General features: G+C 36.7%; 2 protein-coding genes across 2 annotated transcripts; both read right to left on the reverse strand.

The window, feature by feature from the left end:
• Window positions 1-1,286: 1,286 nt before the first annotated feature.
• Window positions 1,287-2,422, reverse strand: LOC149702959 (uncharacterized). The gene has a single exon (XM_089867163.1). The coding sequence runs from the start codon at window positions 2,420-2,422 to the stop codon at window positions 1,289-1,291; it is 1,134 nt and encodes a 377-aa protein (XP_089723289.1). The 3' UTR covers window positions 1,287-1,288.
• Window positions 2,423-8,908: 6,486 nt separating this feature from the next.
• Window positions 8,909-10,897, reverse strand: LOC149702960 (uncharacterized). The gene is made up of 2 exons (XM_089866860.1): window positions 10,774-10,897; window positions 8,909-10,283 (listed from the first exon to the last, which is right to left on the reverse strand). The coding sequence occupies exon 2, from the start codon at window positions 10,160-10,162 to the stop codon at window positions 9,053-9,055; it is 1,110 nt and encodes a 369-aa protein (XP_089722986.1). The 5' UTR covers window positions 10,163-10,283; window positions 10,774-10,897; the 3' UTR covers window positions 8,909-9,052.
• Between the last annotated feature and the right edge of the window lie 3,132 nt (window positions 10,898-14,029).

Consider the following 14,029-nt stretch of genomic DNA (forward strand, 5'->3'; position numbering starts at 1 on the left):
CATGATGGTACCTCTTCATCAGGGAATCAATATGATTTCCAATCACCCCCACTCCACCCAAACCTTGTGAGAGAGAGGAAAATTCGTATTTTCTCATTTTGAGGCGCATGGGCAAATTTATCGCATGTTTGGTGGCCAGATTTTTGCAGTAGTTAGGCATTCATAATAGCAGAAGGGGATAATAGAAGAAGGATGACACTTTGTATCCTCTTAATAATACTTTAGTTATGTAACGTCATTCTTTCCAGGCTCACCCTTTTTGCTTGCTTTCCCGCTCATCAAGCTACAAATGGGCATCGCACCGTGGGGTCAATTCTATAACTGTTTGGTACAAATCCTCAGCAATCAACCCACAAACCTCATCTTGACATGGGACAAAAATTCACAAGCGCGTCTTACCAAATAGTTAAACGCTAATAGGGTATAAATGAGGGAACTATTTGTCGCGTAGGTGATTCGGTTTAGTAACCTTGCTCCAAATGTTCCGATGTTGGGAAGAGTGACGTTACACTTACACCGCTTTGTGGTACACTTCTCTCGAAGAGAAGTATTATATACTTCTGATAATACGTAATATTTATACATATCCATGGTCGGAGGCACTCGGAGCACAGCTATGCCTCTGGTACCGGGGAGAAAATAGATAAGATGGGGTGGAGAAGATAATTGGTGACCTGCAGCAATGAAAGTCTCCCAGTATACCTCGCGTTCGCCCCTTCCCTTCGGTTGGCGATTGTTAAGTGCTGCCACGTAGTGCCATTGTACTTGTATGAGAGCCATCTTCTATTTTTAAGACACAGGGGCATCCTTTACGTTTCCGTACCGTACGACCCTACCTAAACGCTGAGGATGCTGGTACGACTTCGTTGCCGTAGGTAGAAGTACAGAGGCAACGTTATAGGTACGGGGATTTTCACTTCATCCACGTGCTCCATCCCTCTCTCCTTCAAGCTGATTCCATCATCGAACACTAACACGACATCTAGTGTTTAAAAATGGAATTTTTATCTCAATTTTCCCGGTTAAATAATTCATTCGAAAACATTCAGCAGCGGTAGAAAAGCAAAACGGACAACAATGCAATTTAACTCCCGATTAAGTTGAATTAACTTTTAAAATCGTCTATTCTAGCTTAAAGATATGTTAAACTCAAACTTCATGGAAGTCACTGTCTGTAATTTAATTTAGGTAACAGATGTTTCTTTCAATAGTAGTTGCTGTATGACTTTTCTCGTTGTGTGTTAAAACATTTTTGGTTTGAGGGTAAAATACATTAATATCAATATGATCAATTTAAAGGTTCCGACGACACCAAAACTACTAGATACGAAATCAAAAACCCAATGAAAGACAAGCAAACGCTTCTGGTAATCGTGAAAAAACCAGCGGCGGTCAGACAAGCATTGTTAGGATTTATTCTTTTAACCAGCAAATAGAGTTCCGTGGGCAGATGGTCAAAACTAGATCTTCCAAAAACGTCCAGTAAATCAGAACGAGCTTGTCGAACATTACACGGTATATTAGAAGCCACAAAGGTCAAGATTAGAACCACAACGGGGGACTGAAGGTAAATCAAGATTCCGTAGAAATGGCTGAAGCTTCCTAAGTAATTGTTGAGAGAGTATTTGATACCTTTGAAGGCTGAAAGCAAGGCTTCAATATACCAGAACAAGAAAAGCACACCTAACATCTTGTCAAGGGTTACGATGACAGCTTCAATCTTACAGAACGATTCTCGTATTGACGTTACTTCTTCTTTATTTACAACATTCTGAATCGATCTGATTTTATTAGCGAATCTTTTCACGTAGTCACTTACAGTTTGTATAAAAATAACTGTTACGATACTTAGAGCGAAGTTGTTGGTTTTCATAAGGGAACTGAAGATGCTGTCAATTACTAATATGGGTCTGCCATAAATTGGTCCAACATGGTAGCTATTGCTGGAGTTAAATCGAAGGGCACCGCCATTTTTATCATCGGCATCCGACAAGGCGATAACGCAATTGGAAACATCCCAAATGCAATTATAAATTGAACTGATGACGAAGATCCAGATACTTCGTTTAAAACGTTCCTTTAATGATGATTTATCTTCCAAAGGGTTCATTTTTCCAGCCACCAGACTGCAGCAGGCATCCCGAAATAGTTGTCGACGTACTATAACTATGATGCGCACGAATCCAAAGATTAAAGAGCGAATGCCAGAAATAGAGTAGACGAGAACCAAGTTCGATTGATGTGGTTCAATTTCTATGATGCTGAATACCTTATTTAGACAATATATTGTGAGATAGAAGATGTCGATGCTGAAGAGGACAACGATCAATCGACACAATCGGATAGACCATAATGTCTCAGGTGTAATTAGAGTTGTTGCTTCAGTGTATTTGTGTTTTCCCGAGGCCGGCGTCACAGACATAACGAGTTCTAGAAGTTTATACGTTCAGAGTTAGAACTGAAACTGACGTTTCTAAAAGAACTGAGCAGGAAAGCGAAATGTTTTACGGACAAATTTTGTTTGGGTGTGGTACAAAAATGAAATCAAGTGTTAAATCGAAATAAACAATAACATTGGGTGCGGTTCTCAACTCTTTGTAGAACAATAATGAAAAACAGAATGTGTTTAAAGGTTCTCTTAACTGTCACGAGTTGATTTTCTAAACATTATATTATATTAAACAATAACTTGAGACGTTGTAACATCGAAGAATGAAATAGTTGGATATAATTCTTAAATGTGTATTAATTTCCAAGAAGCGGTTATCATTAAACCCTTTTCACGAGTTGGCCATAGCATCGTCTGCTTCCAGTATTTGAAACCAAAGACTTTAGATAAGGCCATATTTTTAAGTTCTTTTCGAGCTTTCAAATCTAATTATTAAGAGAGAAAGTGAATCTTTTCCAAACATAGTAGTTACGTTGAATTCAAACAATTGTATTTAATTCGGAAAAGTGGGGCTCTATTTCGGATCGCGATGGTTCCAAATCGGAACATGTTGGTTTTAAATCGGAACACAGGTTTTAAAAACTGAAAACTGACTTTCAATAAGGTTAATAAGTTTATTATCTTTATTTAAAAATAGTGCAATTAGGGTACAAATTATTATAATCTTTTTGATCATGCATGGCCAATACAACAAATAAAATATAGCAAATTCTTCATTAAGTTCATTTAAAATTTATTTTTCTTAAATGTATTCTCAAACGCAAAAGTAATTTCGTAATTTCATTAGCCCCTAACGAAGTGGTTTTCAGGATTATCAGTTGGAAGTCTCCGATGTCATAAGGACTATAAGATAAGTGACCAAAAACCCAATGAAAGATAGACAAACGCTTCTGGTAATGGTGAAAAATCCAGCGGCGGTTAGACAAGCATTATTAGGATCCATTCTCTTAAATAGTATTGAGAGTTCGATGGGAAAATGCTCAAAACAAGATCGTCTAGCAACTTCCAGTAAATTAGAACGGACTTGTCGAACGTTCTTTGGTATATTAGAGGCCACGAACGTCAAAACTAAAACCATAATCGTTGAATGAAAGTAGTTGAAAACAGCGTAGAAATGGCTGAAGTCACCCAAAGAGCCACCGATAAAATATTTGATCCCTTTGAAAGCTAAAAGTAAGGCTTCGATGTACCAGAACAAGAAAAGGAGACCCAGCATGTCATCGAGCGTTCCGATAACAGTTTCAATTTTACCAAACGATTCTCGTAGTGACGACACTTCCACCTTACTTAAAACGGTCTGCATCGATCTGATCATGTTGGCAAAAAGTTTAACGTAATCGCTTACAGTTTGTATGAACAAAACGGCGAGAATACTCAGAGCGATGTTGTTCACTATCAAAATAGAAACGAAGATGCTGTCAACCACTAATATGAGCCTACCGTAGGGTGGTTTAATATGACAGCTTTCTCCGAAGGTCAACTGATCTAAATAGGCACTTTGAAAGTCTGGTACCTGGAAGGTGTTAACGCGTTCGGACATATTCAAAGTGACCATAAATATACCGTAGATAGCGAAAACACAAATATATCGTTTGAGACGTTTTTTCAATGATGATAGATCTTCAAACTGGTTCATTTTTCCATTCAGGAGATTGTGGAAAGCGTCATGAAATAGTTGGTAACGCGCCAGAATGTTGACACGCTCGCAGCCAAAGACTATCATTCGAATGATAGATATAGAGTACATGATCACCAAGCCAGGCTTATTTTGCGCATCTTTCATTACACTGAACATTTTGTTTAAACTGTAGAACAACATATAAAATAAGTCGAGGCTCAAGAGGACCACGATTAATCGACACATTAGGGTGGATTTTGGTGCACAGGATTTAGCTTTCACGAACATCGGAATGACCATCATGATGAGATGTAACAGATCTCTTAAGAGAAATTTTATATTTGTAGATGAGGCAAGAAAATACTGTTCTTTATAGAATTTAGAATATGTTTAATGGAAAATGTAGTTGGGTGAGGGAGGAATATGTTGGGTGTAGTTCTTTCCTGGTAGATCAATACTGACGTATATGTGTACTGCGTAACAGGTTTAAAGGTCTCCTCAAATGCCACAAGTTGATTTATTTTAATTGATATACAATAGGTAATTATAAAAAGAGACTTATGTAAAAAGAGCGTCGGAACGTGTCTCTTGCCTCTGATAACCACCCCCCACACTTCAGTGATTAACTTTGTCTGTTTATATTTTGGCTCCATCCACAAATTTTGTACAACGCGACACCTAGTGGTTAAAAATTAAATTATCTCTATTTCCATTTCCCCGGTGAAAATAATTCATTCAAAAATAGGCAGCAGCGGTAAGAAAAGAAGGTAATGTCGAAAAACATACGCATTTAATTATTTGAGCCTTTATTTCTTGCTAGTTTCAATGTACTTTTAAAAGGGTTCGCTTGACAGACAAAAAGTAATTTACTGGTTTAAATAATAGATAAGGAAGGTAATATTTTCTGTTATTGGTTTTTCAACGAAAGAATCAGAGGTTATACATTGTCGTGGTACACAATAATATTTATTATGGAAAGTAATGGAAAATTTAGTCAATAAAAACATTGAAAAAGCATGGCAGTTAGGGTGTGGTTCTTAACGCCAAGTCAAGAAAATGTTTACAAATATCATAAATAACAAAATAATAAGAGGTATAACACTAACGCTTACCATAAATGCTAAGTGAAAGGTTTGTTCCTTTGTGATAATGCATGGGGATTATGGGCAACTCTAAAAACCGTATTAATTCTCCATGGAATACATACATATAATAGGAATAATAATTTCTATGGGGGATTTGTGGGCTGGGCTTGAGAACTATCCGTCACGCCCCATAATTCTGACGTATTTCTAACTGTAGATTTCATTGTTTGGTATCAACGCGAGGTCAAACGCGCGCAAGGTGCAAATATAGATTATTCAGGATGTGAATATCGTCATTCGTAATAATTAATCTAGCTCTTCCTTCAAAATCCTCCCGGATACGTTGAGAAAACGGCTACACAATGATTCCTTTTAGATATGTGTATTCCTGGTTTTACATATTGGCTCTGCCTCACCATGGGTAGCTCGATGATAGTTCCGACAAATGTGGGGAAATCCTAAGACCATTAAACACTTTTCGACTCATAGATCATGTTATGGCTATGGTTTGAGCCGAGAATGTTTCGATATTGGTCGCGGCGTGGCGCTAGAGAGACGCCGTATCTCCATTCCAGTAAATCTGTGTTTAATAGCCTTAGTTAATACTAATTATTACTAATTAATGCAAACAGTTATAATATATTCAATGGTGTTCTTGATCGATAAAATGTTATTATCTTTATTATTAATTGGGGTGATAAATACTTCTCAATATAACAGAATGCTTTCTTTATTAAATTGTACATTGTCACTGGGGTTATAGTAGGTTAACAGAACCACATTAATTATTTTGTACTCGTTGAAACATTAAGTAGAGGGTTTCAGTAGAGCCAAGAGTCAACTCAAAACATAACGTCAACAGGAAGCTTCGTGATTAAGGTGTGAACTAAATATTATGGCCATAATTTAGTTGAATAAAAATTCTATGTTATTTTAGTTAACAAAATAGTTAGCCGTGCAGCTAAGAGACAAAAATTTCAATATTGTATAGCTTTAATATCCTTTCGTATTTATTTCTATAAATATCACAAATTTAACTAGTTTCGTCATTAGTTATAATCTTATGTACAATGTATGTACTTGCATATATTGTTTCAAATCCGGCCATTTTTAAATGTTTGAAACGACCCAAAAATGATTTAGCCAAAAACAGCGCACCGATTTCAAATTACCCGGCAACTAACTTCATAAATTTACTTGCAACTATGTGATCAAACTGATCATCGAGAGAAACTAATTACCAAAGCAGTTTCTTGAAATTGCTTCGCGAACCAACTTAAAGCGGGTTTGAAGGCTAGTTTCTAGTTTTCAAGGTATTTTTTTTTCAGTTCCTTGTTATTTTATATTTATTAAATTTATTCTCAAACGCAAAGTAATTTCGTCATTACATTAGCCCTAAAGAAGAAAATTTCATAGAATTGTTATTCACGCAAAACGTATTTTCACAGAGTTTTTCAGGGTTGCCAGTTAGAAGTCTCCGATGTCATAAGGAGTATAAGATAAGTGACCAGAAACCCAATGAAAGATAGACAAATGCTTCTGGTAATGGTAAAAAACCCAGCAGCGGTTAGACTCGCACTATTCGGAATCAATCTCTTAAATAGAAATGAGAGTTCGAAGGGAAAATGCTCAAAACCAGATCGTCCAGAAACTTCCAGTAAATTAGAACGGACTTGTCTGACGTTCTTTGGTATATTAGAAGCCACGAACGTCAAAACTAAAACCATAATCGTTGAATGAAAGTAGTTGAAAACAGCGTAGAAATGGCTGAAGTCACCCAAAGATCCACCGATAAAATATTTTATCCCTTTGAAAGCTGAAAGTAAGGCTTCGATGTACCAGAACAAGAAAAGGAGACCCAACATGTCATCAAGCGTTGCGATAACAGTTTCAATTTTACCAAACAACTCTCGTAGTGACGACACTTCCACCTTACTTAAAACTGTCTGCATCGATCTGATCTTATTGGCGAATAGTTTAACGTAATTGTTTACAGTTTGTATGAACAAAACGGCGAGAATACTTAGAGCGATGCTGTTGATTTTCAAAATAGAACCGAAGATGCTGTCAACCACTAATATGAGTCTACCGTACGGTGATTTAATATGGCGGCTTTCTCCGAAGGTCAACTGATCTACAATGGCATTTTGAATGTGTGGTACCCGTAAGGTCATAACGCATTCGGACATATTCAAAGTAACCATAAATATACTGTAGAAAGCGAAAACACAAATATATCGTTTGAAACGTTTCTTCAATGATGATAGGTCTTCAAACTGGTTCATTTTTCCATTCAGGAGATTGTGGAAAGCGTCATGAAATAGTTGGTAACGCGCCAGAATGTTGACACGCTCGCAACCAAAGACTATCATTCTAATAGTCGATATAGAGTGCATGATCACCAAGCCAGGCTTATTTTGCGCATCTTTCATTACACTGAAAATCTTGTTTAAACTGTAGAACGAAATAAATCGATGCTGAAGAGAACCACGATCAATGGACCCAGTCGGGTGGACCATAATTTCTTTGTGGAATTTAGTGAACAGGATTTAGCTTTTACGTAGATCGGAGTGACCATCATCTTGAGCTCTAACGGTTCTCTAAGAGAATTGAGCAAAACGATATAATTTTTATTGGAGAAATTTTATATTTGTGGGCGAGGCACGAAAATACTGTTCTTTCATGGAATTTAGAATATGTTAAATGGAAAATGTTGTTGTGTGAGGCAACAAAATATTGGGTGTTGCTCTCTCATGTAAGAACAATAATGACGTATAAATGTAACGGCTTTTAAAGGTCTGCTTAAATGTCACAAGGTGATTTATTTTAATTGATATACAATTATTTAGTACGTACTTAAAATAGGTAATTATTTAAACGGATTTATGTAAGAATATTTGGGAGCATAGCTCTGCCTCTGATAACCCTCCTCCCATAATAGGTACTTGGCAATTCGGGCTTATCTCCGCCCCCAGCGCCATTATGGTATGTTTTTTAAACAGAATGATAGCTATACCCCGGTATAAGCCCCTCCTCCTGGCATGTTTTTAGCACTAGTGGAAGGTAGCCTGACTTTGCATGACGTAGTACTGCCAAGTCCCTATTCAGTGAGGAACTTTGTCTGCTTATGTTTTGGCTCCACCCACAAAGTTTGTCTAACGCGACATCTAGTGGTTAAAAATGGAATTCTTATCTCTATTTTCACGGTTAAAATAATTCATACCAAAAATAGGCAGAAGCGGTAAGAAAAGAAGGTAACGCTGAAAAACATACGCATTTAAACATTTGAACCTTTATTTCTTGCTTGTTTCAATGTATTTGGGTTTTAAAAAGGTTGGCGTGACAGATATAAGGTTATTTACTGGTTTTAACAATAGATATGGAAGCTAATATTTTCTGTTATAGGTTTTTTAATGAAAGAATCAGAGGTTATACAGTGTCGTGGTACACAATAATATTTATTAAAGGAAAGTAATGGAAAGTTAAGTCAATAAAAACATTGAAAAAGCATTGCAGTTAATGGAAAATATTGGGTGTGGTTCTTAACGCCTAGTCAAGCAAATGTTTACAAATAGTATAAAGAACACAATAATAAGAAGTATGACACTTGCCCTTACCGTAAATCTAAATGAAAGGTTTGTTCTTTTGTAATAATGCATGGGGATTTTGCGTTAAATCGGGATGCCTAAATTACGGGCTACTCTAAAGAACCATATCAAATTAAATTCCATTCTTAAATTTTTGAAACGACCCAAAAAAGCACACTGATTTAAAGTTACTAGGAAAATAAATAAAATTTTCTTGCAACTATTATAGCCATGTTCATACTACACTTCAAGTTTGAACTTAATAAATTATAAGTAGTTTACAACGAATGCTTTCTAATCGGGTTTCCCAGCTTTATATATTTCTCGAAGATAATAGCACTAACAAATAGGTAACTAAAAATCCGATAAATGAGAGACATATACTTCGAGTAATGAGAAAGAAACCGGCAGCACTCAGTGCATTCTCGCTGCTGCTCATTTGTTTTGACAACAAATAGAGCTCCAAGGACAAGTAATCGAAACGCGACCTACGGGATGTGTTCATCAACGCAAATCTCGACTGTTCAATGTTACTTGGTATCTTTGACGCAACGTACGTTTCAATCAAAACGGCGAGTGTGGATTGAAAAAACATAGAACCCGCATAAATGGGGCTAAACACGCCCAAACCACCTTTCGTAAAATACTGTATTCCATTGAAAGCTGAAACCAAGGCTTCGAAATACCATAAGAAAAACAGCGCTGAGAAGGCGTCGTTAACGTTTCTAATGTCTGTCTGGATGCGCTGGAAAGTGTCATGCGCATCTTTAAGAATTTCGTCGGTTAGTATAGGGATGGAATTGATATTTTCCCCGTATATTTTCACACGTTTAGCCAGCGTCAACGATAACAGTAGACAAAGTGCCAATAGTGCAATGTTAGCGAAATTGAACGAAGTGTAAAAGAAATTGTCAACTAACAGGGCATAGCGACAAACAGTTTCACCCATAAGATTACTTGAACCAAAGGTAACTCTATCAACAAGTTCGTACAAAAATTCTGGTGCGTGGAAGGAGAACAAGGCTTCGGTTATGTTCAAAGTTAAAATAGAAAAGTAACACAATACAAGTACGACGATGCAACGGTTCACACGCCTCTTCAAAAGTCTCTTGTCTTCGTAAAGGTTGAGTTGGCCAGTAAACAGTCGTGATGCCACGTCACAAAATACTCGACGACGGACCAGGACGGTTAAATGTATGGATGTGAAGATCATAGCACGAACTATCATGACGCAAGTGTCCAAGATGCTGCTTCTCATGACGACAAGGCCCATGACGTAGGATGCGAGACTTACGATGTAGAAGATCAAGTAAGTCAGGTTCATGATCAGCCATGCAATGATGAATTTGATGGACAGAGACCACGTTTTGGATTCGTTCAACACGAAAGGGTTCTCGGCGGGTTTTGCAGGACGGCTCGACATTGTGGTCCGTAGTTCGGTAATGCATGGATCGAAATGCGCTTGGCAATGAAAGCTGGTTCCACGCTCTATCGAAAATTGATTGTATACTTGGGCGTGGGCGAGTTCGATCCATTATCTATATCTACAGTATAAGTTCTTACTGGCTGATAATAAACGTCCAGCCTTAAAGGGACTGTAAAGAAGGCAGCGGCGGGTGGGTAAAAATTATTTGAAATACGTCACAGGCACCACGTGACAACAAGATTACAAAGACTCCACATGGAGTGGGACTGGACACCTAGTCCATGTTTTTTGCGAGATTCCAGCGCCGATTGTCCTAAGTAGTATAGCTTTTGAAATAAAGCGAACTAAGCTTCTTTGAACCACGCCTTTGCTAAGTCACGTGCCTCTGACGTATTTCAAATAATTTTTACCCACCCGTCGATGCCTTCTTTACAGTCCCTTTAAAAGCTGAAATTTTGCAGTGACGTTACTCTTAAGCAGTATGTACTCGCTAAGAATCATCATGTTGTCGCTAAACACTAAATATCTGCGTAATAATGTTTTTCAGAAACTAACCATTTTTACAACAATGCTTAATTGGGGGTTATTCATAAAGCAAAAAGTATTACGAGTTATTTCCAGCTAGAGGCAGTGCGAGTTGGCTTGTCTCCCGCGTTTACTGAACTCGCGGGCTCCGTCTAGAGTTGACTCTCGGTGTGAAGGGAATAACCTAAGATAGCAGCCTTCTGTGTTGGTTTGAATCGGAGCCTCCGAAATGAACTAGGCCCATGCGTGTCGCTAAGCGAGAATATTTTTTTAACCAATTTAGTTCGCCGTGGTTTTACGCTTGGGGGCGCTTATACTACCGTAAAATAAACAAAGTTCAACCCCGTGACCCTGTCGACTGCTTAAGTATTTGGGCCAAGGTCGCGGATTGTAAGTATACGTTTTTAATACTCTTACTGAATTATTTTAATTGAAATAATTTATATTGTTGTCATCAATACAATCTAACCGAAGGATTCAATAAAAAGTGAATAGCCCCAAAAATATTTACGTTAATTTTAGGATGAAACTTTTCACTATCATAAAAATTTTATGACTGACCCCTAAAATATCAACGATAATTTAAGGAAGACCCCTGTCACAACGGTAATATAAGTGCCACCTCCTACACATATATGGTGAAAATATTTTCCTTAACAAACTGGATATTTCCCCACATAAAATGGGCCTAGTTCATTTCGGAGGCTCCGTTTGAATGCAATTAATGGAACCGTCTATTGGGTTTTGTTATTCATCTATACTACTACTATTAAATTCTAGAGGGCCGGTAGGCCCTTCTAGATAAGAACCCACACCCTCCCGTAATGTTAAAGAAATAATTCACAGATTTTAGGCTTAGCGTCCCATAGAAAAAGCATGGGATTTTTGGTGTTCCACTCCATCGAATAACTCAGAAACTACTGCGAAGTTAAGGTTCAGAACACTTTTGAATTATCAAGCAACTATGGAATGTTGAACTTCTGAAGTTTGATTAAGAACAATTAAGTCTAAGTATTTTATTTTGATTAATTTATAAATCATGGTAAAACCGTTACATATATTACACTGTTTGCATAGCATTTATTCTGCCTCAAGCGGGTTTGTGGCGAATAGGATAACGCTTCTGCATACGGAGCAGAAGATTGCAGGTTCGAATCCTGGCAAGCTCGGTGTTTATTTTTACAGATCTTTTATACATCATAAAAGAAATATCCTATAAATACAATGTTTGGATATTTTTTTGCTGTTACAAATACGAGCATGTGGCGTAATGGATAACTCGTTTGCATTCGAGCAAAACATTGCAGGTTCGAGTCTTGGAACGCTCGTTGTCAATGTTTGATGAAGATTCTTAGTATAAAGAAGGAGAAATTCTTAAATAACAAACTTTCAATGAAATGTGCGCGTGCTGGCGCATGGTTTAGAAATAACTTTTTTTAAAATCTATACAAAATGGTTAACTAAACTTTACACTGAGAGATGTGCCTTTGCTAATATATTGCTGTAAAGTTTTGTTGTGAAAAAAGTACACCCCCTTGGTTGCGAAACCTTGGGTCTAACTCTGAAAATTCTTTTCACGTCGTAATGTTAAGCTCCGTAGAGATTAACATTAAGAGTTAGGATTGAGTATATATAGAAAATCCCAGACGCGATTTTCTAAATTATGGGTCATTTAAAATTTTATTGGACAAAGTTCAGTGTGCTGTTTTTATTTCCGGCCCAGGTCAGGATAGGTGTAACTATCTCAGGGCCGTAAATAAGCACAGGACACTGGACATTGGCCAATAAATATTTAAAATGTTCCATTATATTTATTTAAAACTAAAGGGGTCACCGGACGGTTGACCAGTAAACTTTTCCGAAGTTTTGATGGCTTGAACATTGATAAAGGATGCGCGTGAAAAACATTTGTCGCTCTATAGGATGTGCAACTCCCTATATTAAAAAGTAGACAAGTAGATACTAGCGCCACCTGGCTACCAGTGCTGGAAAGCATCGCGTGAAAAATAAAATGTAATTAATACAAATTAAGGCTGAAGGAACAGATATTATATAAAAAAGACTTGGTTTGCCCAAGCCTTAAAAACAAAACGATAAGAGTTTTTCCAGTTGACTGAAGCGTGGATATTATTTTTTTTCTATTGAATTTTAAAGACAATCCGTATTTTACTTCTCTTTAGAATTTAATTCAATCACCTGATTTTACTGCTAATGGATTAGTTTCCTATAAATTAATTGAAATAAAAAATTACTTATCTCAGATTTTTCAACAACAATTCCATTTTCCTGAAACATTTTATCGTGCAGCTATTATTTTGAGGGATATCAAATTGACTCTTTCTTTTTTAATTACAGGGAATTTTCCTTTCAAAAGGTTTTAAACAAATGAAGTTTTCATAATGTTGTCAACTAAACAGCAACTCAACCAACACTTCTAAAATTTTCCCCACAAGTACTGATATACACAATAATTGTGACTGTGCTTAAAGAAACTGACCCCTTTATAAAATATAAGAAAGGTGATAACAGCCCCCTTTTGTATTCGAAAAGACCGCATATAATACATTATTAATGAGAGCATTATTTGAAAACTAAAGTACGGGGGTTAAGGAATGTCCAGTCTTAGATTGGAGGAAATTACGATTGCCACTCTTGAAACGTTCCACTTTCTCTCTTGAAAAGAGAACATTTCAGAAAAATGGAATTGTGGTTGAAAAATCTGAGATAAGTAATTTTTTATTTCAATTAATTTATAGGAAACTAATCCATTAGCAGTAAAATCAGGTGATTGAATTAAATTCTAAAGAGAAGTAAAATACGGATTGTCTTTAAAATTCAATAGAAAAAAAATAATATCCACGCTTCAGTCAACTGGAAAAACTCTTATCGTTTTGTTTTTAAGGCTTGGGCAAACCAAGTCTTTTTTATATAATACTATTAAGTAGTCGTATTTAATCCAATAAGGTAATAGTCGGTGACTTGGGGTATAGCCAAGGCTACATAAGCATCTCTCTATGAGCCAATCACCTGGCGGGACTAGCCCAGCACGACAGTGAAGTTTAGAAGGGGTAAAAAGGCGAGGTCCTTATCAAATATATTTTTAATTATAAAATGAAAACTATTATTAATAATTTAGTAACAGATATTCTACAGTAATTTGAAATTATGGGCCTAGGATCCGCCCGGGCTTCCCAACTAGATGGATTTCCCGGGCGGATCACTCAACTAATGATAATGAAACAGACGTTTTTGTGATTACAAAAATGAGGTTCAAAAATATTTTTCAAAGAGACTCTCATATGTTTCTTGGCTTGGGTAGTGCAACAATACTTTTTATCC

This window comes from Phalangium opilio, unplaced genomic scaffold, assembly GCF_054372755.1.
Source record: "Phalangium opilio isolate 3A_F unplaced genomic scaffold, DU_Popi_V2 ptg000017l_1, whole genome shotgun sequence".
Lineage (NCBI taxonomy): Eukaryota > Metazoa > Arthropoda > Arachnida > Opiliones > Phalangiidae > Phalangium > Phalangium opilio.